General features: G+C 46.4%; 1 protein-coding gene across 1 annotated transcript in view; it reads left to right on the forward strand.

Annotated features, from left to right (window-relative positions):
• MRC2 (mannose receptor C-type 2) overlaps window positions 1-24313 on the forward strand; it is a 112897-nt gene that overhangs the window by 22185 nt on the left and 66399 nt on the right. The window contains exons 2-9 of the mRNA XM_084857378.1: window positions 6246-6653; window positions 9926-10099; window positions 11438-11602; window positions 12086-12199; window positions 13626-13769; window positions 15552-15734; window positions 16498-16652; window positions 18170-18277. Coding sequence (XP_084713504.1) covers window positions 6246-6653; window positions 9926-10099; window positions 11438-11602; window positions 12086-12199; window positions 13626-13769; window positions 15552-15734; window positions 16498-16652; window positions 18170-18277 — 1451 coding nt within the window. The remainder of the gene's footprint in view (window positions 1-6245; window positions 6654-9925; window positions 10100-11437; window positions 11603-12085; window positions 12200-13625; window positions 13770-15551; window positions 15735-16497; window positions 16653-18169; window positions 18278-24313) is intronic.

Here is a 24313-nt window from a genome sequence, read left to right on the forward strand (position 1 = left end):
TTCTTGAGCTAGCGATGATCAGATGCCGCCCCTTGGCTTGCCTGCAGTGGCGGGGAATTCAAGAGGCGGTCGCTAAGCCCCATTCAGCGTGTGGGAGCCAGGAGGGTGAGTCTTACTGTTATTTCTACCATCATTCCGCCCATAGAGATTCTTTCTGTCCTACATTCAGTTTGATTCGGACTTTTCAGACTCATATTTCGGTTCAACAAGCTGCTAGCTATTTTTTTATTACAGCGGAACTCTCCGGTGGGACATTAGCATATACCGGCTTGTGATAGCAGTTGGGGTGTTCATTCCTTTTTTTTTCCTTTTTGGTGTATGTTTATGATTTTTTGCAGTCTGGCCACTGCAGTCCTGCATTAGAGTGTTCAGTGTGGTATGCCATACAGATTTGTTTATTGCTCATGTGATATTTTATAAGTATTTTATATATGTATATTTATTAGTGTTTTTTTTGTGTATATGCGATAAACTAGTGTTATTAATTTGTGCCCCTTTCCATGTTCCTTTGCAGTGAGTTTAGGTTGTTTTTTAGGTCTCTTATAGCCTACGGAATATTACATAACCCCGTCCCGTTTTTGTCATCCCAATGTCCCATTTTTGTCTCAAGGAAATATGGTCTGCCTATTTAAAAGGCAATTAGACAAATTCCTGGAGGAGAAAGCTATCAATGGCTACTAGGCTTGAGGGCTATGTGCTGCCTCCAGTATCAGAGACAGTATGTCTATGTACATCAGTTGCTGGGGAACATGGGCGGGAGGGTGCTGTTGCACTCGTGTCCTGCTTGTGGGTTTCCTGTGGGTAGCTGGTTGGCCACTGTGTGAAGAGAATGCTGAACAAGATGGGCCCTTGGTCTGATTCAGCAGGGCTCTTCTTATGTAGGTAGTGACTGACCCCGGGTCATCCCATGAGAAATGTGAGGCATTTTCTGGTCCCTCTCAGGCAGCAAAATGTATGTGTGTGTGTCCGTCCATTCCCCTGTCCTGTTTGTGTCTGAGTGAAGCAAAGGGTCTGTGTCTCTTTCTGAGTGTGTGTGTGTGTTTGCTTGTGCAAGAGAGAAAATGCAAGCACTTTGATGTATGTTTGTGTTTTGTGTCTGCGTATCTGTATGGTGTAAAAGGGGAGGCTCGCATTTCTATTTGAGTTCTCTACCATGGAAGAGATATTTTTGCTTCCAGGGAAGCACAGAAGCCTGTTTCCACTAAAATATGTATTATTAACTTTTTTTTTTACCTTATTGCTGTACAGTGTTGACTGTGGGTATACATGCACACACGTCATGTATGAGTTCAGTATTGTAGGGGCCCCACATTGGCTCATGCCAGGGCCCATAATCTGGCCCAAGCCTCAGCTCAGACGGAAGAGGGATGTGGAGCCTCTCCAGGAGATCGTAGCAAGCAGGCAGGCAGAGGCATGTAAGAACAGATGGTCTTTCAGGTATCTTGAGTCCTAACCACATCGGGTTTTAAACATAACAAGTGGCAGTTTCAGTTATTAATTTGAAATATTTATATACTGCCCTTCAGCAAAGCTTTCAGGTCACTTTACAAAAACAGGATAAAATACAGAAATCAAAAGAACAGAAGTTGCAACAACTTAAAATACATTATTAAAACACCTTGGAGAATAAAAATGTCTCTGCCTGGTGCCTTTTATAAATAATTTCTGCTTATTTTATATGTGTTATCCTGGCATGTTTTAATATTTGAGAATTTGATATTGTATTAACTATTACTACTATATTTTGTGAGCTTCAATAAATAAATAATAAAATAACATAAAATAAAATAACATGGCACACCTCATTTGTACTTAATTTCCAACTCTGTAAGTTTATCTGTGAGAAATGTTATTTTCCTGCTTTGAGCTAATATATCTGGTAACATCTGCTATGATTTCAGTCTCACCTCCCTTTCATAAATTTAATTCAATTCCATGTAGGATAAATAATAGCATCTCTAACTCTCTTAAGCTTATCAGCTTCACAATTATATCTCTTTGTTTGTGTTGACACTGTGGAAAGACAAAATTTACCTTAAAGGCATGGCCAGTATGGACTGTAACTATAAACACAACCCATATTGTTCCAGAAATTCTAGCAACTGTCCCTTTTACATTTCTTCCTGGCCACCCCTCAATTGTATGTTGTATTTTCTTATTAAAAAATCATGTTCCTGACATTGGGTAGGATCCAAATGTTGCCTTCCTCCAAAGGGGGGAGTGCCCTACAACAGGACTCCTTCGCCGAAGGTAGGAGACTTTTTGCTGACAGAAGGAGCCCTACCACCAGGGAAAGGGAACTTCTTGGGTCCAACCTATTTTTTTCTTCAGCTGGTTAATTTCTGTTCTCCATTCCCTAATCTAATTCTGTCCATTCTAATAATAATCATTTATTATTATTATATATTATTTATATTCTATTTATTATAATTTAATTTTATATTTATTTATATTTAATACAATTTATATTATAATATTTATTATAATTATTAAATATAATAACAATAACATTTCTATACCACCCCATAGCCAAGGCTTTCTGGGCAGTTTACAAAGATTAACTTGTTTAATAGGGACTTAGTCATAACTTGGGCTGGACTGGGACCACTGGTGACATGTGTGTACCAAATTTTAAGATTCTGATTTGTGAGTGTAATTGTTCATTTCCATTTCCATCCTGACTATCTTCTACAGAATGCAAAATGGCATATATGCAGTTCTCCAGTGGCCTCCAATGCAAGCACTAACCAGACCCAGATCTGCTTAGCTTCAGCAAGGTGGCTGCAACACATACTTTCAGACCATGCTCTGAGACAACAGTTGATGATATTAAGTTTCAGACCAAATGTACATCTATGTCTCATATAATTTGTGTTCTTGACTTTCGACAAGCATTTACCTGTCTTGATCATCACTAATCAGGAGGAATTTTCATACAGAATGCTTACTAGTCAAAATGATTACTATATTGGTTTTGCTGCATGCAAACCCTACAATCTGAAAGAAAATAACATATCCAAATAAAAGGAGAGAGAAAAATGAACCGGTTTTGCTAGAATCGGTGTTCCCTACAACCTTTCTTGACATTCCAGTCTTTGTTGTCTTGTCAGACTTGCTATAATCAATATATTGCCTTTTTTCTGTACAGAAAGGAACACCTTGGCTAATTGCACCCACTCCACAGCCAACAACATTGTTCCATATGGTCCTTCGGCATGTGACTTTGGCAACTCTAAATCTTCAGCCCAGAAGAGCCATGTGCTCCCGTTTGAGGAAGCGGGTCCTTTTTTAAAGGTCCTGGTCTCCAGGGGCAGTGCCATGTCTGAGCAGCCCCTGCCCTGGCACCGCCCCCCCACAAGATCACTAGAGGCTGGTGGGGTGGATGGCAGTGGTCCTGGGAGCAGCGGCAGAGATGGGCAGTGGCACAGTCAGGTGCTCCAAGAGATGTGCTGGGCAAGGTGGCTGCTGCTGCTGCCATCTTATTTTCCCCAGAATGCCTCTGGGCCCTATTTTGGGACCCTGAGGCATGGTGTGAGAATTACGATGGTGGTGGCTGTAGCCACTTTGGAACCAGCAAGAGAGGAAGACGCTTTTGTGTCCCAGAACCAAAGAGAAAATACTCTCGGGTACCTGCAAAACTTTTTATTATGCCCAGTGTGTTTTGGAACAGACTTTCCTTGCTGAGGAGCCACTGATCTTTCTCCAAATGTGTTGGGGAAAAAATCTTTCCAATGTTTCTTCTTCTTACAGTGCTCCTGAGGATATTTTCTCTTTGGTTTGGGGCTGTAGCCTCCTGGCCTAGCACTTGCCATCAGTTTCAGTAGCACTGGCCCATGGCGCTGGCATCTGTTCTACCATGCCAGGTGCTGATGTTGGGCCGGCTGTTTTACCCTTCTCACCTCCCCACTCCTGCAATGTACAATGTATGCAAGGTACAAAGTCAGGAATGAAGTATGGTTGCCTGACACCCTTTGGATTTTTGCTCCACCCCCTGAACAGCAATATCTCACTCAGCAGATTCAAGTAGATGTTGATCGTCATGGAGGACAAGATAGCGCCCTCCAGTACACCATAGCATAAGTGCCATTGAGCAGCGCAGTAGTTCTGTAGACCCTCCCTCTGGAAACGGCCATCCAGCTGTCTGGATATATGGATGGTATTTCCTTAGTCATCTTCATAGAGATCGGTATTTGTGAAAGAGAGTTTGTACTTTACTTCTTTTTGTGTGCATGCCCTCCAACCCTCTCTTTTTATACATGTTTAATTTAAAAACTAATATACTTCTGCAGACCTAGGGAGTCTCCTAAGCATGTAGAAACCATTACCTTCTGGGGTTGACCCCATTTTCACTTTCAAACTGGCCATCCAATTTTGGTGTTAGAGGTGGTGATAATAGGAATTTGGCTGCATAATGTATAAAGAATTGGGGGAATAGACTGAGAGGAGTAGAATTTAAACACATACCGCTTTTTGGAGCTAGTGTCAAATTCTAAGGTGTCAGCTCTCTATACAGAGCTGAAATTAATGTTTAAAATTTCCAGGTGCTAACATCAAATTTCTAGGTGACGAGGCAACTGAGATTTTCCAGTCCTGGCTGAATGAGTATAACTAGAAGAAAGAGGGAGTAGATGAGCAGAAAAAAGAGGGGGAAACAGGAGACGCAAAATGAGAAAAAAAAGTAGTGTGAAGGGAGTTGGCTTTGGTTTGGATCTGGGTTCAGGTCCCTATGACTTTGGGTACTCAGCCTAGCTTGCCCCATTTTGTACAATTGGATACAAGTGGTGGCCTGAATAAGCATTGTGAAAGGTACTGTACACCTAAATCAAAATCGGTGATAATTACATTAGTAGTGTACATGCCTAATCCTTTCCAATCAGACTGATCCTCCAATGTCCATCACTTGGGACTGGAGCGGGGGAGGAAAGGTGTCCCTTGGGGTTCAGAGAGCCGCCTTCTCCAATCTGATGTCCTCCAGATGTGTTGTATGGGAATAGTGGATCCAGCACATCTGGATGGCCCTAGCTTGGGGAAGGCTGTAATTTAGTTTCTCAGATTTTGCACCTAAAGAAAACTTTGGGCCTGAGAGTGAAATCAGCCAATGGATCAACTTGAGTTTTGTCCGCTGAAAGGAAGCTAGAGCATTCTGGAATTAGTTGAGAATAGAGGCCAAAGGCAGTGGGGTGTTGTGGCAAGGTACAAGGGAAAGAAGGGGCTGTGTGCATGGGGAGAAAGATAGATCCCTTTCCCCCCAGTCCCTCCCCACTCGCGTGCTTGTTGCATTTTATTTGATTGTTGAAATGCTTTATTTGTGCTGCCCTTTAAACTCCACACAGTAGTCTAGCTCGATCACAAGCAGTTTCCAAATATAGCCACTATTTAGTGCCTCTGTGTTTTTTTCCCCCCCAACAAAAGGTTCTGAAACCTGCAGGAGTTACTGTATAATTTTCGAAGCTTTCCTGCAAGTTATAATTTTCTAACTTTAGCTCTTTGTTTTTAAAGTAAGCAGATCGTTTTTTGGTTGTAAGCACACATCCTCCCTGGTATGGACAGTTTGCTATGACCATATGGTTTTTAAAGCCACGTGGGGAAGTCTTGGGAGAGCAAACCCTTCCCAGAGCTTGCAGTGTCGTGTCTGCCTTTGTTTTGGGGGAGGTGACACCTCCTCCTTCTTGCCTCCTTTTTAGGAGGCAAAGAAAGGGAACTTGACAGTAGTTAACTTTTTAAAACATTGGTGCCTGGAAGCCACAACTTTTGAGCTGCAAACCCTGCCCCTAAACCTGGAAGCAGTTTAAGGCCTGGGTTTTGAGGCCCTACTAGGAACGTTGCTAAAAAGTTTAACTTGGCGCAAGAAAGTAATTGTATGGTTAGTCACTACTAGGAGTTTGAAAGTAAAACATCAAGTACGAAGCATTACGCCATAATACACTTATTCAGAGTATTGTATACTATTCTGGTTGGCTGCCCCTGACTTGTGTGATGTTTATAGAGCTGTTTGCTTCAGATATGGGGCTCCTGAGACCAGACCCCTCCACATCTAGGCAACATGCCACATTGTACCTAGTCTCTGATTCTGACACAGTGGTGTGTTGCGATTTGGATGGACTGGCCTGTGCGGGGTTGTAGGGAGCATGTTCCTGTACATGGCAAGAAGTTGGCGCTAGATGCCCTTCCGGATTTGGACCTTTTGTGGGGTATTTTTTTAAAGATAGATTCTACTGTCCCCTCTTTACTTTGTATTTCCTCAGACTCTGGGACCTTTCTCATCTATAGCAGTGGTCTGGAGGGCTGCTTGGAGACAAAGGACTCTCTGGTGAAAATTTCCAAAGCCTGTAACACCAGCCTCCCAGCTCAGAAGTGGAAATGGGTTTCCCGGAACCGGCTCTTCAACATCGGAACTACGCAATGCTTGGGGGTCTCCTGGAAGTCTGCAAACACCAGCACTGCAGCCCATGCACTGGCCACTTATGAGTGCGACCGTGAATCTGTCAACATGCGGTGGAACTGCCGGAGCCTGGGGGACCAGCTTTCCCAGTACTTGAACTCCAGGCTGGGGAACTGGTCACTGACAGCAGCAGACAGGGGCGACCCAGCACATGGAGGCCAGTGGAAGGTGTATGGCCGTGATGAAGATTTGTGCTCCAGACCATACTCTGGTAAAGCCTGCATGAGAAGATGGAAACTTAATCTTCTCATTCTTAAGCGCTGCTGGTGCTGCATTCCATGGGTGTACTGTGCAAATTCAGAATTTAATATCTCATTTGAGAGTCTGTGTTTTCATTAAAAAAAACAAAAAGAGGTTACTAGCCCTCATGAGTACATCCGAATGTCGTAACTGCCTTGCTAGATCAGATTAATTAGTCTAGCATTCTGTCTCCCAGTAACTGGCCTTTGCCACTCACAAGCAGGGCATAATGGCGATAGCCAGCCCCCACTGTTTGACCCCAGCAACTGGTAGTCAGAAGTGTATGGCCGCGGAACATGGTTCTAGCAATCAAGTCTTAGATGGACCTAGCCTACATTTATTTATGTAATTATAAATAAATTAATATAGTCTATACTAGTGACCATAACAGCATTTGGTATGAATTCATTGCGTTGACTGTGTGAAGAAAGATTCCTTATTGCCTACCCTGGGCCTAACGTGTGTAACTGTCTGATCGTGAGCTTTCACGTATTGTAATTTCATATGACCTTGAAAATGTTTCCATTCCTCTTTGCCACAGCCTTCCTTGACAGGCAAACCAACACTAGCAATTTTCCCCAAATTATTTGAACACTGAAAACATAATGCAAAAGTTAGTAGTTCTATGCAACAGTAATTTGTATAAAACAAAAATGGAAAATCTACTTGGCTTTAAAATCAAGGGTGTTGCCAGTTATATTGTTAATCTACTCAAACAATACTTTAGGAAACACATATAGACAATCCAGTTAAAATCCCAATTAGGAGAGCATATCGGAAATTGTAAAATTCTAACTATTTTGCAGGGTTTATCCTACCTTCCCAAAGCCAATCCAAATAGAAAAATTCTACAGTGCTTCTGAAAGATGCATTTTGATTTTTGCCTCTCTTCCAAAATGCTCACCAAGTTCCATTCTGCTGTTTCTATGTTCTTACTGGAGCTCAGGGTTCCATTTTGCCAAAGGAGGGGCAAGCTCGAGAACCTTCAGCCAGCATTCACAGTGAATAACTTTGAAGTTCAAACAACGTCCTCAGTTTGCATAAGGAACAGCTGCATGGTGAAACTGTAGGTTTTGCTGTGGCTTGGATCCAGACCAAGTCTCACTTACTCCCATTGAAATCAATCTGAAAAATTAGTCATGACTAACTTAAGTCCCACTGATTAAGCGCAACTGGTTCATTCTGGGACCAACCCTGTCTCACCAGCCTGTGTATGTATTCTCTGGGCCTACAGTTGCACCATGAAAGCATGGAAACTGGTATTTGGCATGGAACTCAGTATTCTGAGAACTGTAATTTTTGTTAGGGGGAAAAAAAGCAAGGCTCAGTGCAAGAGGCCTGATTCCCAGGTGGAATCCCATCCAGATACTGACCAGAGCTGACCCTGCTTAGCTTTCGAGATCAGACAAAGATCAGGCACATCCAGCCTTTTGCTCAGTTGAGTCATTCAATAAAAAAAGAAAGAAAAGGGTGTGTGTTTGTATGTGTGGCAGGGAGGGAGGATTTGACCCTTCTGACTTGAGAAGAGAAGAGTGAGGGGAGATATGATAGTGCTCTTCAAGTACTTGAAAGGTTGTCACAGAGAGGAAGGCCAGGATCTCTTCTTGATCATCCCAGAGTGCAGGACACGGAATAATGGGCTCAAGTTACAGGAAGCCAGATTCCGGCTGAACAGCAGGAAAACTTCCTGACTGTTAGAGCAATATGACAATGGAACCAATTACCTAGGGAGGTGGTGGGCTCTCCCACACTGGAGGCATTCAAGACGAGGCTGGACAGCCATCTGTCAGGGAAGCTCTGACTTAGCTTCCTGCATTGAGCAGGGGGTTGGACTCGATGGTCTTATAGGCCCCTTCCAACCCTACTATTCTATAATTCTATGATTCTATAAGGCTGCAAGAGATAGAGAAATATGTGGCCAGTGCCTGGAGAAGTCTCAAAAGCCAGAAGGAGGGTGAAGCATGCTTTCCAGAGGGCTGGGAGGACACCACAGGTTTAGTACTCTTCTCCAAAACAAGCCCATTCATCAGTATTCATCAGAGAGCTTCGGCTATTGGGCGGTATAGAAATGAAATGAAATGAAATAAATAAAATAAAGTATTCCCCAACCTCAGGCCCTCCAGAGGTGATGGGACTACAGCTCCATCAACCTGTATCAGAATGCAACTTGCAATGGATGTGCTAGCTGGGAATGATGGAGGTTGTAATCCCAAGACATCTGGAGGGCATGAAGTTGGGGAAGGCTGATATAGATGAAGGGGAACCACTGGTAAAATCCAACATAAATCCTACTTAGAGTAGATCCATTTAAATGAATGGGAAGTAAATTAGTTATGAGTAACTTATGTTCCATTCATCTCAATGGGTCTACTCTAAGTAGGACTTATGTTGGATTTCACCCTACGTTTTCAAGAAGCCTCATTTAGTTGTGCCTTTTGCCAGTCTAGTGTGATGCGCTAACCTTTTCAGGCAATGCCAAAAGCCAAATCCCGGTGAACCAGTTCTGGAATGTATAGCCATAAGAGTTTTTCCAGCGTCTCGCTACCCCTGTTCTTGCCATAGTAAAGAGACTCACCCTTTGGTTGGGGAGTTAAGGTAACATATACATTGTCAAACACTGTCAGAGATCTGTTTGCCTGCTGAATATTTTGATGCAGTTTTTATGCAAATGGTCTTATTTTATGTTTTTGCCATCAGCTAGCTTGATTACTGTGAAACTTTCAGCAAGCCATGCTTCAGTCGGTGTCTTGCCCTTAACAAATAAGTGCTCTATTCTATCCATATTTTTCCTGCTTGATGCAGAATTTGTATGTTTATTTTATTACTGCAGAGTGTGCATAGTCCCACTGCATCTGGAAAAAAATAATTGTGTCCTCAACAGAGCCATCCACCAGCTGTAATGTGTGTTGGATTAAGTTTAAGGGTATGCTGAGGACATATTTGGCCAAATGTGGAATGGTTCACTGGATCTTATGCAGGACTGCGGAGTGTAGGCCAAACCTTCCCAACCTGGGGCCCTCCAGATGTGTTAAACTACAACTACTATCGTCTCCAACCAGCATGGCCAATGGCCATGCTGACTGGGGATGATGGGAGTTGTAGTTCAACGCATCTGGAGGGCTACATGTTGTGGAAGGCTGCTGTAGGTTCTCAAGACCTTTGGTCAAATGATAAGCATTCCTTTTTCTTAAAAGAGGAGGGTGAGTACGAGTCACGACTTTCTCTCTCTATGTCTTCCTCCAGAAATTTACACCATTCAAGGCAACTCTCATGGGAAGCCCTGCACCATCCCCTTCAAGTATGATAACCAGTGGTTCTATGATTGTACGAGCATGGGTCGCGGAGACGGTCACCTCTGGTGTGCCACCACACAGGATTATGGCAAAGATGAGAGATGGGGGTTCTGTCCCATTAAGAGTAAGCTGCTTCCATGCTGTATGGAATTGTGGGCACTGGTGGGGCCCTCGGTTAGCACCAGCGGGCCTAGCTATGGGAGTAAAGAGATGGCTGTGTCAACTGAGTTCAACTGATAAACAGTGCTTTTTTGCTAGGCCCTGGGGTAGTTGTTCCTCATTTTCCTTCTGCCACCTAAGCTCCTTTGCCCTCAGGCCCATGGCTTCCTGAGCCACCCTGCCATTCCTATAGACATTGACCTGGTCCTCATGTCATTACAAGCCACAGTTAACAAGTTATAGTTGTTGAGAACTCAAGTGGAAGTGAGCAAGTGTACGTGCTGCTTCCTATGCACCCCGCTGTGATACACAAGCCCCAAGCGCTTAGTCTTTATCATGATGTCTAAAGCCGGAACTCTGGGAGGCTGGGAGATGAACAACCCATGACTTGGTTTGGACCCATGGTTAAGGTTTTTGGTGTGCACGTTTCTGTGTAAGTTTTCCCCAGGCCTCCTTGATGCTTCTTCCCAAGCTTGTTCCTTTTGCTCTCCTGCCAGCTCCTCCTTTAACCCCCTTCTCCACCTTTCCTGCCTTCACACCCTACTTCCCACCAACAGTCCACATGTTTATGAGTTTTGCCTAGCCAAGCTGACCTTCATCAAACAGCAGCTGCACTTTTCCCTTGCATTCTGTGACTGATCTTCCTCATCAGCAACGACAGTATTGACCAACATTCCATGCAAACACAGCAGTTCAGCCAGTGTCTAGGACAAGGGACTAAAATAGGTAGCTTTACCCTAAAACTTATATAAGAGAGGCATGACAGTGTAGTAAAAGTTGCAGCACCTCTATAGAAGGATAAGCTTCTCGCATGTTGATGGATTTCATCCATGAGGTCTAAGCATTAGGCTTTTTCCTTGATTGTGGCAGATGGTATATAATATATTAGTTCAGAGTGAGTTACACATCTTAATGTACACGCTCATATACAATAACGTTAAACACACAATGTAAGAAGAGTGCATCTCTCTTCCCAGAATGCTCAGTTTGAACGAGTGTTGTCTAAGCAAGGGAGGGGGTGTTCACAAGCATGTAGAAAGCCTTACCACCACTTCCCAAGCTCCACTTTGTCTCCCCTTGCCCCCACTCTACCTTACATTCCCTCCTTCTCTCTCCCCAAGGCCACCCCAGTCACACAACACAACCGCTGGAAAATGCCTTTCTCCCGCCCTTTGCATTATAATCTCAAATGCTTGGCAAAGCGGCCCGCTCCCCTTTGGCACTGCTTGTAGGCAGCTGGTTCAGATGGGTCTTGTTACGTTAACTTGCAGTAACCTCCTTCCTTTCTGGCCTGTCCTCTTAGGCAATGACTGTGATACATTCTGGGACAGGGACCACCTCACCAATAGCTGCTACCAGTTCAACTTCCAGTCCACCCTCTCTTGGCAGGAGGCTGGGAAGAGCTGTGAGCAGCAAGGAGCCAGCTTGCTCAGCATCACTGAGATCCATGAGCAGACCTACATCAATGGTGAGCAGTGTGTGCCTTGGACTGAACCAGCTTCTGCTGGCAAAGGTGTGCAGGACCTCTTGCTCCACAGAGCTCTCTTCTCTGCCAGGGCACGTGGACAAACGCTGTTCCAGTAATGGTGGTTCTCCTGGTCTACTTCAGGGACTGGAAGCTAGATTTGGTGAGGGGCTACCATGAGCAGTGATATTGGGACAGTAGACCAATACATGTACAATGTACATGCAAGTATTGTAAGACAAAGAGAAGCTTGTGAGCATTTGGTACAAGTGGATCACTCAGAAGAGAGATGGGGTTCAGGGAAGACTGGGCTCTGCTGGGTGGATGGCAAGAGAGAGCCCAGTAGAAAGCTTTGGTGAGCTAGGTGGGTGGAGGGAGTGACAGCTGGAAACAGTTTTTGGGGCCAGCACATGCAGGTGTGGTTGGATGTGGCTTATGGTGGAGGGTCTGATCTCATGGCATTATACCTTTCTTTCTCTATGCCAGGACTGCTAACTGGCTATGGTTCCACTCTTTGGATTGGACTTAATGATTTGGACCTCAACGGGGGCTGGCAGTGGTCAGACAATTCACCCTTGAAGTTCCTTAATTGGGAGAGTGGTAAGTCAGATTGGGAGATGGAGGAGGAATGGGTGATATCTCAAAAAAACATCAGCAGAACCATCTTGCAGGCACAGACTGTTGGCATATGTTCATCGCCTCTCCTTTATCAAAGGGTTAAGTCCTATAGATAGATCCTTATCCTAGAAATGGATGAATGAAGTAGAATGGATAAGTGGGCTTAAGGAATTCTAAAATATTAATCTAAAATATATATGCTCCCATTAGGGTGAAGCCAGACATAGGGTAAACCAAGTTATTCAGCCCCATCTTCCTCCTGGCCTCACAGCTGATGTAGATGTACATGCCAGCGAGTCATACTCTGGTTCAGCCATTAACCTGTCCCTTCCCCTTTCAGGCGGGCCGGCTGGCTTAACTGTTTTATATTTTAAAGCACCACATGAATGCCTATCCATTTATATATCCTTTCTTTGCCTTATTTGGCAGGGAAGGAATTTAAACTTGTATTTATTTTTTTTTGCAAAACTCCTTTGGGTTTTGGGGAGGGTCATGACATCACGGTCACCAGTCAGTCAGTGCTATCCACAGCTAGCTTGTACTGCAAATGTTTAGAATAGGTTTTCTTTTGCAGAGCTTGTCCCTGCCAATGAAAAGGTTGGTTTGAAGTGAGCATGGTGAGGCCACTTCAAAACCATCTTCACTGCTCTATAAATGTTACATTTGCCTTCATCTTTAGTAATTCTTGCTGTGGCTGCAAAAAGGAGAATGGGTGGTCCGTTCTAGATCTTTCAGCACTGAGTTCAAACAAAGGGCGACTGGTCTTATAACTTACTGTCATCGTTGTTGTTGACGATGGTGATGATGAGATATCACTTTTGAGAATGCAATGTCTTTCACATTTCTGAGGTTGGCTTTTCCCAACCTACCCTTGGTTGTTTGTTTCCCAGGCATTTTAGCTTTCTAAATTTTTATCTTTGCTGTTTTAAATCTGTATTTTAAACTCCTGTACTGCTGCTAGGTTTTATTGTGGTTGTATTGTTATATTGTGGTTTTAATGTTCTATATATTTTAAATTGTTTTATTGTGTGTTGTTTGGTTTTAGTTTTTGTGAACCGCCCAGAGAGCTTCGGCTATTGGGCGGTATAGAAATGAAATAAATAAATAAAATAAATAAATACCCTGCAACTGTCATGTCAGAGCAGTGACTTGAACTTGGGTCTACTTGGGTAAACCCAGCTCTTCAACAGCACAGTAGAAATTTTCCCATGTCTACTAACAAAATCTGCAGGGCATGTCCTATTCTGCTTCTCATGGGAGTACAGTCTCAGTATTTGAAATTCAGAACTGATCTCAAAGGACATCCTTAAATGTGTCTTGCCACATGACAAGCCTTTCTCAGGCTGTACTTTTCTCTTTTAAATAATGGCCGTTGTAAGGGTGGGTAATCTCCTCCTACTACTTGCAGATCAGCCTGACAACCCCAATGAAGAAAACTGTGGGGTGATCCGGACAGAGTCGTCAGGGGGATGGCAGAACCGGGACTGCAGCATTGCCTTGCCCTATATCTGCAAGAAGAAACCTAACGCCACCTCTAGTACATACTTGGCAGGTGTGTAATTTGGAGAAAGGCAGTGACTGAACAGTTTAAATATTTATAAGGGGTGGAAAACTGCCTATCATGTGCCTGCTGTTCTGCAGCCCCCAACAGCCGTAGGCCGAGCTGATGTAATGTGAAGGGAAAGTGGGCCCAGAGACAGCATGACTAACACAGAGAGAGTAGCCAGAGTGGACTTGTAAATAGGGGCCTAGAGAGAAGGATGTATTGACAAGCCTGAAGAAAAGAGTTGAGGGAAAGAGGCCTGGTGAAAAATTTCACAGAGGGTGGTAGCGGTGGTGGTTGTTATTATTATTAAACATTATTATTACACTTCATTATTATTTAAATGTCTTAGATGCCTTAAAATGTATCAGGGACAGGAGCATGTGGAGTTGGCTGGAAGGCAGTGTACAGGCAAGGGCATTTTGGAGGCTGAGATCCAGGCAGTCTAGTGCATCAAAGTAAGGAGAAGAATGGGAGAAGAGTTTCACATTTTATTTGTAACGAACTGGCTAAAACTTTGGAGGCACTATAGGCCTTTCATTTGAATGATTGTATTAGCCCTTATGATCAAGGAACTCCTGGGGGGTGCCTCAATGAGCAATTTATTCTGAACTGGCTGCATTTGGAGGTCATCAGGGAAGCATGATGTTGTGGCCATCCAGCAGCCACTCCAGAGCTTATCAGGGAAAAAACGGATTTCCTGAGACTGCTTAAAGTCCGAGTCTTTTCCTTCAGTTGGGTTCTCCCCAGTATAGTTGCTGGGTGCCCCAACCGCCGCATTGACCTCGGGTATGCTAGCCCTGCCCAGGGGTGTGCCTTTCACCATGACCCCAGTCAAGGGATGCTTCCTGTGTGTTTCCCATCCCTGCACAAACCAATCAGTGTCTCCTCAGAAATAACTCCCATTGTGGTCAATGAGGCTTGTCCCCTGAAAGTGCACATCAGAATTTATAGAGATCCCCCTCAACTGAAGTGGCACATTTTAAAGCACTTATTCCCTAAAGGCTGTAAAGCGCTTTCCTGAAGCTGCAATTCTCCCTTGCTTGGTTTATTGCCATTCGGAAGTAACTACTTCCACCTTCTATCATCTGGGCCCTGCGCAGCATCGGGTTAGAAAGGGGGCTGGTTTCCCATCCGTTTCCCTTCCCTGTCTCTCCCAGCACAAACATATGTGTGTCTACTCGGGAGTAACTCCCATGCTTGTCCCCGAACTGCGCACTCCCGAGATTTCCATGAATCAAAATAACGCATTTAGAGAGCCTTAATGTCAAAGATTTGAAACATCAATTGATCGCAGCAGGGCAACTAGCACATGGTCATGATTGTCGGGGGGAGGGGCGCGGAAGAGAGAGAGAGAAAGAGAGTGATTTCTGTGGATGCAGGGGAGGAAACCTCCCAGGATTTTATCAAAGGAGAAAGGGGGGGAGCACCTGGAGGGGGGGGAGCCTCCCTTATTGGTTGAGCAGCCCCTGCCAGTCAGATGACGTTCACTCCAACTCCCCCCCCGAAGTATGTTCTGTGAAGTGACTGTGGCACACTTGCTCGTGGAGCCCTGCACAGACCAAAGCCGGCTCCTTGAAAAATCCGGGTAAGCTACGATTGGCTTCTCCTTCCATCTCCTTCTGTTGTCATAGGGAAACCGCCCTAGGCTCCTGTGGCAAACAGGTTATTCCATCAATAGTGAGCCTGTGAAATTCTGCACTCTGGATTGCAGATCTAAGATGTGAGCTTGCAATTAAATAAGGCCCATGACTCTTCCAAGTGCTGCTTGCTAAAGTTTCTCTGCCCTAGAGTCTGAGGTGAAGGTTGACTGTGATCCCAGCTGGCAGCCATTCCAGTCCAACTGCTACCGCTTGATCAGTGAAAAGAAGAGTTGGCCAGATGCCAAAAAGACCTGCTTGCGGAGTGAAGGTGACTTGGTGAGCATCCATACTCTCCCCGAACTGGAGTTTGTTACCAAGCAAATCAAGCAGGGTAAGCAACAGCTGAGTCAAATATGTGGTTTGTATGTTTAAGAAAATGCATGGAAAATATCTTAATAATTTCTTTTTTTTAAAGTAAAGTTTGAGCCAGATGTAGATACTTGAGTATGCTGTGGGTCCATCCCTTTTAGGACAGATGTACTCCAGATAGATGAATCAAACCCAGGAGCAACTATGCTTCTTGTTTCCAGAAGATAGCTGTGCACAATGTTGATTGGCTGACACTTGCGACAATCACAAAGCCAACTCTTGCCCACTTCACCATCCAGTTTTGCAGAGTGTGGAATAGCTGATCTTTGTGGCAATCACAAAACCATTCTCCCCACCATCACCCAAGTGTTAAAACTAAGAAATATTTTTTTTAATCTGGATTTATTTTTTGGTAAGGCTCTGAATAAATGATGAAATGGATGAATTTGCTGGGTGCCTGGGGAAAAAGATTTCAGAAAGCTATAGCCTGCCTTAAACAGGAGGGGAGGGGGCAAAATCCACACTGGAATTAAGCCAAGTACAGGACTGAACGCTGGGGGAAGCCACAGCAGGGAACTTTCACCCACTCCTCTTGGGAGGTATGTGCCTTGATGCTAAGTTCCTAGCTGTCATGGAAGAGAAGAGAGACATTCTGACAGTGCTCCCAAACTGGAGCAGATTGGTCAGAGGTGCACTGTGTGGGCAATAGGCATATTACTGGCAGATGAATGGGGCAGGGTTATCCATTTTGTGGAAATTCTACCCTCCTCTACGTGTTTTGGCAGATGTTGAAGAACTCTGGATTGGCCTGAATGATCTCAGACTACAGATGAATTTTGAGTGGTCAGACGGCACGCCAGTGCAGTTCACGTTCTGGCATCGCTTTGAGCCCAACAATTTCCGAAACAGCCTGGAAGACTGTGTGACTGTTTGGGGACCGGTGTGTATAGAGCTGGAAGGACACCTGTCATGGGATGGGGTTACAGTTTTGCGTATATGGGATAGAGCTCTCCCTGTAGCACACAACATTTTCAGCCCGAAGGGCTTGGGGTAGGGTGTTGGACATACATGCGCGCACACATCCCAGTGACCCTGATACAGATCATTCTTTCCTACTCGCTAGCCATGGCGGGCACAGAGCGATCCATACGAGGGTATCTGTGGGAGGGTGTGGAGAGCACAGGCTGTGGAAAATTGGTAGCGGTGGGGAATTTGGCAGTGCTGGTGGGAATTGTGGGGGGCATAGTAAAGGCCTTGGAGGGTCACATGCAGCCCCTGGGCTGCAGGTTGCGCACCCCTACTGTAGTGCAAAGCTAAATATTTACATATCGATTAAACGATGGCTCCTGATTAATCACTTGGTATGACAGTGAATAACGTCATTGGGATTTGGAACCTTAAAGGACCTGCCATTGTGCAGGCAACTCAACAGTGTCAGCTCCCCCTTCATTGCAAAAGACTTAATGAAAAAGACACTTAGGGTGACACTTCTTTCCAGCTTGTATCCCAGGCAAGCATACATTTCAATGGCTATTGCTTGTCTTCTGACAGTAAGGGCCAATAGTAATGGCCACAGGCAACTGTAACAGGCAATGCTCAGTTGAAATCCATACCAATTTGTCTTTTCTGTCTGGATCTTCCTGATTTACTAGTGGCCTTGCTTTTATTTTCTGAAGCCATTTTATGTGTTGTTGCAATAAGGAGTAGCTTTTGCAGCAATGCTATATTAGACAAAAGAAGGGTAGAGAGTGACATTGAGGTCTGGCCAGTGTAGGAGAGAATCAGATGGTGGTGGAGGGGCAGGCAAGTGAAGTGGAGACATAGAAAGGTGCCAGGACACATTTCATTGCTCTCTGCACCTTTCTATGGACACCTTTGTTCTCTGCTTATTGGGAGGGGGGTCCCTTTTGCTGGACCAGGGTGAGATTAGGGCAGGAGAAGCTCTGGGTCACTTTAGTTCCCCAATTAAAAGCTATAGAACACCCCCACAATTGTATTAAATAACTGGCACTTTCTTAATGGCCACCAACATCTGCTGGCTGAACTGCTGCCTTGGTCGGCCTGAGCTCTGGGTTGAGGGCGGGGTGTGTGTGTCTGTAATTTGTTTTAAAGAAATGGGTGCTGAGAAGGAGAGGGAAGTAGCATAATGGAGATGCAGAAGCATTCCCAGGCATATCATGAGAGTGCAAGCATGGCATAAGGTGAGAGGTGGGAAAAGGACAAGGGGCTGATAGCAGATGGGCTAGTGAGTGGCAAAAAGATAGTCAAGGCTAGAGTGGTAGTGGACTAGACACTTGGGCATGACAGGGACCCAGTAAAAGCGTCAACTAACCATGCAGTCGATGCAGCAGGAAGGAAGTCCAGCAAGGTATCCCATTTGTGGTTTGTATGTCTGGAAGCCCCCACCTACTGTGAAACTACCCTCCCTTGAGCTGGAACTTTTCTGCCTCTGTCCAGGAAGGGAGATGGAATGACAGCCCTTGCAACCAGACATTGCCTTCTGTCTGTAAGAAGCGGGGTCGTGTGAGTCAAGGGAGAGAAGAGGAGGACCATGGCTGCACAAAGGTAAAGCGGACCCATCCTGGCACACATACAGACCCAAAGGCAATGGGAAGGGGGGGGAGGGGTGTTGTGTTCCAAGGGCTACCCCTCCAGGACCAGGCCTCTTTAGATCCATATATGAGCAGCCCTGGGAAGGAGAAGGATGGTGCATGGCCTCTCCCATACAGCCAGTTAAGGTTGCTGACAGAGGAGAGACTAATGCGGAGAAGTCTCTTGGTTTCCAGATGCTGTTTGGGAAATAGTCATTTGAAATGGAGCAGTGGAAAAACAAACAAGAAATGTTTAAAAATGTTTCATTCATACATTTTGCATGCTAGACCCCTTCTCACTTTCCCCCAAAGAGAGTATCAATTATAGCCAAAGGAAGAAGAGAAGCTGTCCAGAGATGGGTATGGTTCCCAGTGGGTTTCTCATCACAGGTTTCCTGCTGCAGCAACCTAAGCAGTCCGCTTGGGCATGCTGTGGCTGGAAAAGGTCCCCTCCCAACCATTTCTTATTAAGAAGTGTATCCCCCCCCCCCGCTGATGACAAAGTGTTTCCTCGAAATGCATTGGGAGCCAGATCCATCTGTGCAGCTGTCTCTCTCGCTCTGGGCGTTCTCCTTCCCTCTCGACAAGAAGCTGCACTGGGGTGCTTCCAGGCGGAGGGCTGCTGGCACTGCCACTCAGGAGGACTTGTGCAGCTATTCTGTCTCCCCCCCCCTTTACTGATTCTCTGTGGTGAGGAGAAAGACAGAAGAAGCAGAGGGAGACACAGGAGGGTTACAAGCAGAGGACGTTGCTGCCTGGAACCCACCTGCCCCCCTTAACATTCTGTGAACGAGGCAGGGTGACGGTGCAATTAAAGTCTCGTCTGGAAGCACCCTGGGTCAGTCTTAGGGAAACGAGTCTGAAAGTGACTGATTCACCCAAGGCCAGGTCAGGACTGGCCATAGGCTAGACTAGCCCGCACTTCTCCCCCTCCCCCCAGCATTTGCATTTGCAGAGCTCTTTTGCAGGTGCGTTCAGACTCCCTTTTGCCTTCTGCTCCAGCTGTCAGAGGCTCTTGTCCCCATTGCTGGCCCACAGAGCCCAGTAAGAGCACCAGCAGCCTCTATCTCTCGCTCTAAAGCAACCAAGACTGCACGTTTTGGTGAGGGGCGTGCCCATCTGCTGGAGCTGTTCAGTGGATGCATTATTCACAGGTGGCATTGCAAGCTTGGTGGAAGACTGGCTTCCAAGACCGCGTTTTCTCCCCCTCCCTCCAGCATCTCTTCCAACATCGGTTTTAATACAAATGTCACTTCCCCCCCAAACATTTCATTTCTCACTCACTTGCCCACAACCAGGAGGAGCAAGCCATGGGCTCAGAAGGCCAGTCCCCTTCTTAATAGAAGTTTGTTTCTAAATTTGCACTCAGGCCTTTATCTTAACAGTTCTGCAGTAGGGCAAGAAGCTGTGGAAGCCATGGGATGTCTTCCTTCCAGGGATCTGAAGAAAGGGTTGGATCCAAATTTGCTGGGAGAAGTTCAGGATCCTGATTCGCAACTTGTTTTACCCAAAGGACTGCTGACAAATCTACCCCCTCCCCAACCACCACCATGTGAAATGGGGTGGTGGTGGAAAAATACAGGCAGGAGGAGGAGGAGGAGGAGGGATCCTTCAGTTGCCCTCTCACTCCTCTGGCTCAGCCTGCTTTTCAGTGGGACATAGCAGAGACAAGCGGGGTCGCAAGGAAGAGGATCCCCTCAGCTGCCACCTTATTCCACTCTTGCCTTCTCAAGTTGGGAAATGGCCAAGAAAGGAGAGGTGCAAGGGTGTGCAAGGGAGGGAATCTTTTCCCTTAACTACCACTTTGCATCCTCCTCAAAGCAAGGGGGCAGAATCAGTCCAGGGAGGCTAGCAGGATGTCTGCCTTGAGACTGGGGTTTAGGCTAGACCAATGGTAGGAAACATGGTGCCCACAGATACCTTTCGGGGCACCCACCCAGGCACCCTACCCCTCCCACTTTTTTTTAACTTTTTAAAACTTTTCTTACTGGCATCTGGGATTCCTTCAAAGCAAAGTGAGGGCCTCTAGTTGCTGCTTCCTTCGTTTCCCCGGAACGCCTCTGGGCCACATGGACCTCCTTAGAAAAGGAAGATGGTGGGCAGCTGCAGGCCCACACTTTCCTCTGCACCACGCCCAGCCACCCAGAAAAAGGAGCCGAATAAGAAAAAGGGGCTCCTGTCATTTCTGTCTGGTCAGCTGGGGGGTGGGCAAAAGAGAGCTGCTGGGGGCTACCTGGAGGCTCGGGGAAATAGGCAGGAAGCCAGTGCAGAAGGGAAGAGGGAGAGCAGTTGGGAGGGAGCTGGGAGGGAGCTGGAAGCAACTGGGGAGGGAGCTGGGGAGAGAGCTGGGAGAGGGACTCCCAGCTCCCTCTCCAGAGAACTGGGGAGGGAGCTGGGAGCAACCTGCCAGGTTGTGGAGGTTGCCTGCTTGGATGTGTGGATGGACGGGGACAGCAGGTGTGTGTAGGAAAGAGAGCGGGGAGAGGGCAGGAGCTGGCAGCATGGCCTGCAGTGGATCCCAGGTGGACAGGGAGGTTTCTTGCCCCCACCTCGATCCACCACTAAAATGCCTGTAGCAGCTTGAAATGGGACATTAAATTATGATTTTTCAGTGACTGCAGGGTGGAAGATCAGGCCCTGGAAAGAGATCTAGAAACCTGTTTCCCTCTTTGGGAAACTCTGGGCCTTCCGTCCTCATCTAACAGGACATGGTGGTGAGGTCAACGAAGCCCTCAAAGCACCCAACAGGTAGCAGCGCCCTGCAGGATGATGAGAATGGGAGAGCGCTCCTTCAGCAACTGGGAGGAGAGCTGCAAGAAGACCGGTCAATTGTGCTTCAACCACTAGATACGAAACTGGCCACATTCTCAGCGAAGCTATTGGAAACTGAAGACATGGACTAACTTGGCTATGGAGCGTTTTAAACAACTTGAAACTATTACCCAGACCCTGCAAGACAAAGTGGGGGATTTGGTAGTCGAGCACAATATTCGGATTCACAATCTAGCAGAAGACAAGGAGGGCGAGACGTGATTAAGCTCCTGGTGGCCTGGCTGGGTGAATGATGCAAATCTCAAAGGAAGTCATTGACCGAGCAACCGAGCACACAGCCCAGGGAGGGAAGCTTCTGTCTGCCCATGTGATATTGTGCGGTTTGCCAGTTATCCCAAGACAGCCCAAATCCTCAGAGAGGAACATGTCTGCAAGAGATTCTTCTCCTCCAGATACATCAAACGTATTCACAGATGGGGCAGATGTGCACGTCACGCTAAGCCACCCCTGCAAACAGCCCTCGGTGTGTTGGTCATTTGCTCGCTTACCCACAATGGTGCCGACAGATGATCTGCCTCTCTGCAGCTCGGTGTGGCTTGCGTCAGACTTAGTCCTCCCGCCCACCCCCCTGCACATATCCCAGGGCCTTTGCAGCCAGATCTGCAGCCCACGATCCCTGGCTCCCTCGCTATGCCAGCAGCCTTTTTACCGTTGGTCTGCTGTGTGTTCGGGGCATGTTTGCCTTTGCCAGCTCCCAACGGAAAGTTTCCCAATTCCTCCCAGGATCGGCACATGCCTGTCATTGTTTTTCTAATTAAAACTGTGAACCTTAACACACCCTTTCATGCTTTTTATTAACTGCTTTCTTTGCCTGCTTGAGCAGCGGCTTTCCTTCATTCACCCTCCCTTGTCACTCAGAGAAGGGCCTCTCGCTCTCACTCACCATCCTCTGCCCCCTCCCTGGGAAGCAGTTTGTTTTTTAGCCAGATCCCTCCACCCTGGTCAGTGAAGCTGTTTTCACTCACCCACTCTTCCCGCCTCTGCTCCCAGCCTGCAATTCCATTCAGAGAGGGAAATCTCAGGCTGCCCAGTTTCCAGCAGGCTACCCCAGCCCTCCACCCACCCAGACCATGGTCCAGCCGCTCGATGCGGTTTTATACTGCACCCTCTGCCCTGTCCTGCTACGCCACCCCTGTTTGTATCTCTGGATTCCCCCGAAGCATCTAGCAGACAGGGCTATGCAACTCCAAAGGAGATCGTAATTGTGAAACAACATTTGGGGGTGGGATTTCTGGCCACTGTAAGAGCAGCCCTCGCTACAGAGCTACGTTACTTTGAGTGTGGTTCCAAACTGAATATACTACAGGGTGAGATAGTGGCTACTGGGGTCCAACTATATTTGAAATGATAGGTTCTACTCGACGACAGCAGGCTTAGACAGGGAATGCTCTCAGGAGGGAGTTTGTGAGTGGGAGGGAATGGTTATAAATGCCCGTCTTGCCACAGGTATGCTTATAGGTGTGCTTATAGGGAAAGGGTGCTTATATGGGGTATGTATAGGGACATGCATATCGGTTGTTGTTCAGTCGTTAAGTTGTGTCCAACTCTTCGTGACCCCATGGACGATAGCACGCCAGGCCTTCCTGTCCTTCACTCTCTCCTGGAGTGTGCTCAAATTCATATGCATATTGGTATGGATGCTTAAAAGGGGGTAGTCTAGCAAGTATAACAGAGGCACAGGGGAAAGGCACTTCTGTGTTGGTAAGTCAAGCTGCTGCACAGTCCTTACCACATGTGGGTAATGGGCCCAAATCCAGTCGGTGATAGCTTCTTGCCGTGCCGCTGTTTTGTGGGCTGGACTCAGTGGAAGCAGTGGGGGATCATTTGTCTGCCCATCAGTGGCAATGGCAGCATTCTCAGCCCTTGGTCCTGGAAGCTTGGGATTGTACTGAAGGAGCAGGTCACCCCTAGACTCACAGATGTTGTGCAGGTTGCAGCAAGCAACAGTCACTTCTGGTAGGAGGTCTTCTTCCATACCCAGTAGTGTGTACAGTGAGCACCAGTGGGCCGTTAAGTGGCCAAATGCTGCTCTTCACACACAGACTCCTCTGCCATGCAGATGCTAGTACGAGATGTAAATGTTGTTGAACCAAATGGAAACAGTGATCACAGTGCTATCAGATTTAATATATTGTTGTTGTTGTTCAGTCGTTCAGTCGTGTCCGACTCTTCGTGACCCCACGAACCATAGCACGGCAGGCCTTCCTGTCCTGCACTCTCTCCCGGACTGTGCTGAAGTCCATATTCATTGCATCGGTGATGCTATCTAGCCATCTCATCCCCTGCCGTCCCCTTCTCCTTTTGCCTTCAATCTTTCCCAGCAGCAGGGTCTTTTCCAGGGAGTTTTCTCTTCGCATTAGGTGGCCAAAATATTTGAGCTTCAGCTTCAGTATCTGTCCTTCCAATGAGCACTCAGGGTTGATTTCCTTTAGGATGGACTGATTTGACCTCCTTGCAGTCCAGGGGACTCGTAAGAGTCTTCTCCAGCACCACAGTTCGAAGGCATCAATTCTTCGGTGCTCAGCCTTCCTTATAGTCCAGCTCTCACAGCCATACGTTGCTACTGGGAAAACCATCGCTTTGATTATACGAACCTTTGTCGGCAAGGTGGTGTCTCTGCTTCTTACTATGCTGTCTAGGTTTGCCATAGCTTTCCTCCCAAGGAGCAAGCGTCTTTTAATGTCATGGCTATACTCACCGTCTGCGGTGATCTTGGAGCCCAAGAAAATAAAATCTGTCACTGCTTCCATTTCTTCCCCTTCTATATGCCAGGAAGTGATGGGGCCAGATGCCATGATCTTAGTTTTTTTAATGTTGAGTTTCAACCAGCTTTTGCACTCTCCACTTTCACCCTCAGCAAGAGGCTCTTTAGATCCTCTTCGCTTTCTGCCATTGGGGTGGTATCGTCTGCTTATCTGAGGTTGTTGATAATTCTCGTGGCAATCTTAATTCCGACCTGTGATTCATCCAACCCGGCGGTTCTCATGATGTACTCTGCATATAAGTTAAATAAGCAGGGCAACAATATGCAGCCTTGTCGTACTCCTTTCCCAATGTTGAACCACTCGGTTGTTCCATGTCTGGTTCTTACTGTTGCTTCTTGACCCTCGTACAGGTTTCTCAGGAGACAGGTAAGGTGGTCTGGTACTCCCATCTCTTTAAGAATTTGCCACAGTTT

The sequence above is a fragment of the Heloderma suspectum genome, chromosome 5 (genome assembly GCF_057233095.1).
Source record: "Heloderma suspectum isolate Gila_16-S chromosome 5, 16-S_ref, whole genome shotgun sequence".
NCBI lineage: Eukaryota > Metazoa > Chordata > Lepidosauria > Squamata > Helodermatidae > Heloderma > Heloderma suspectum.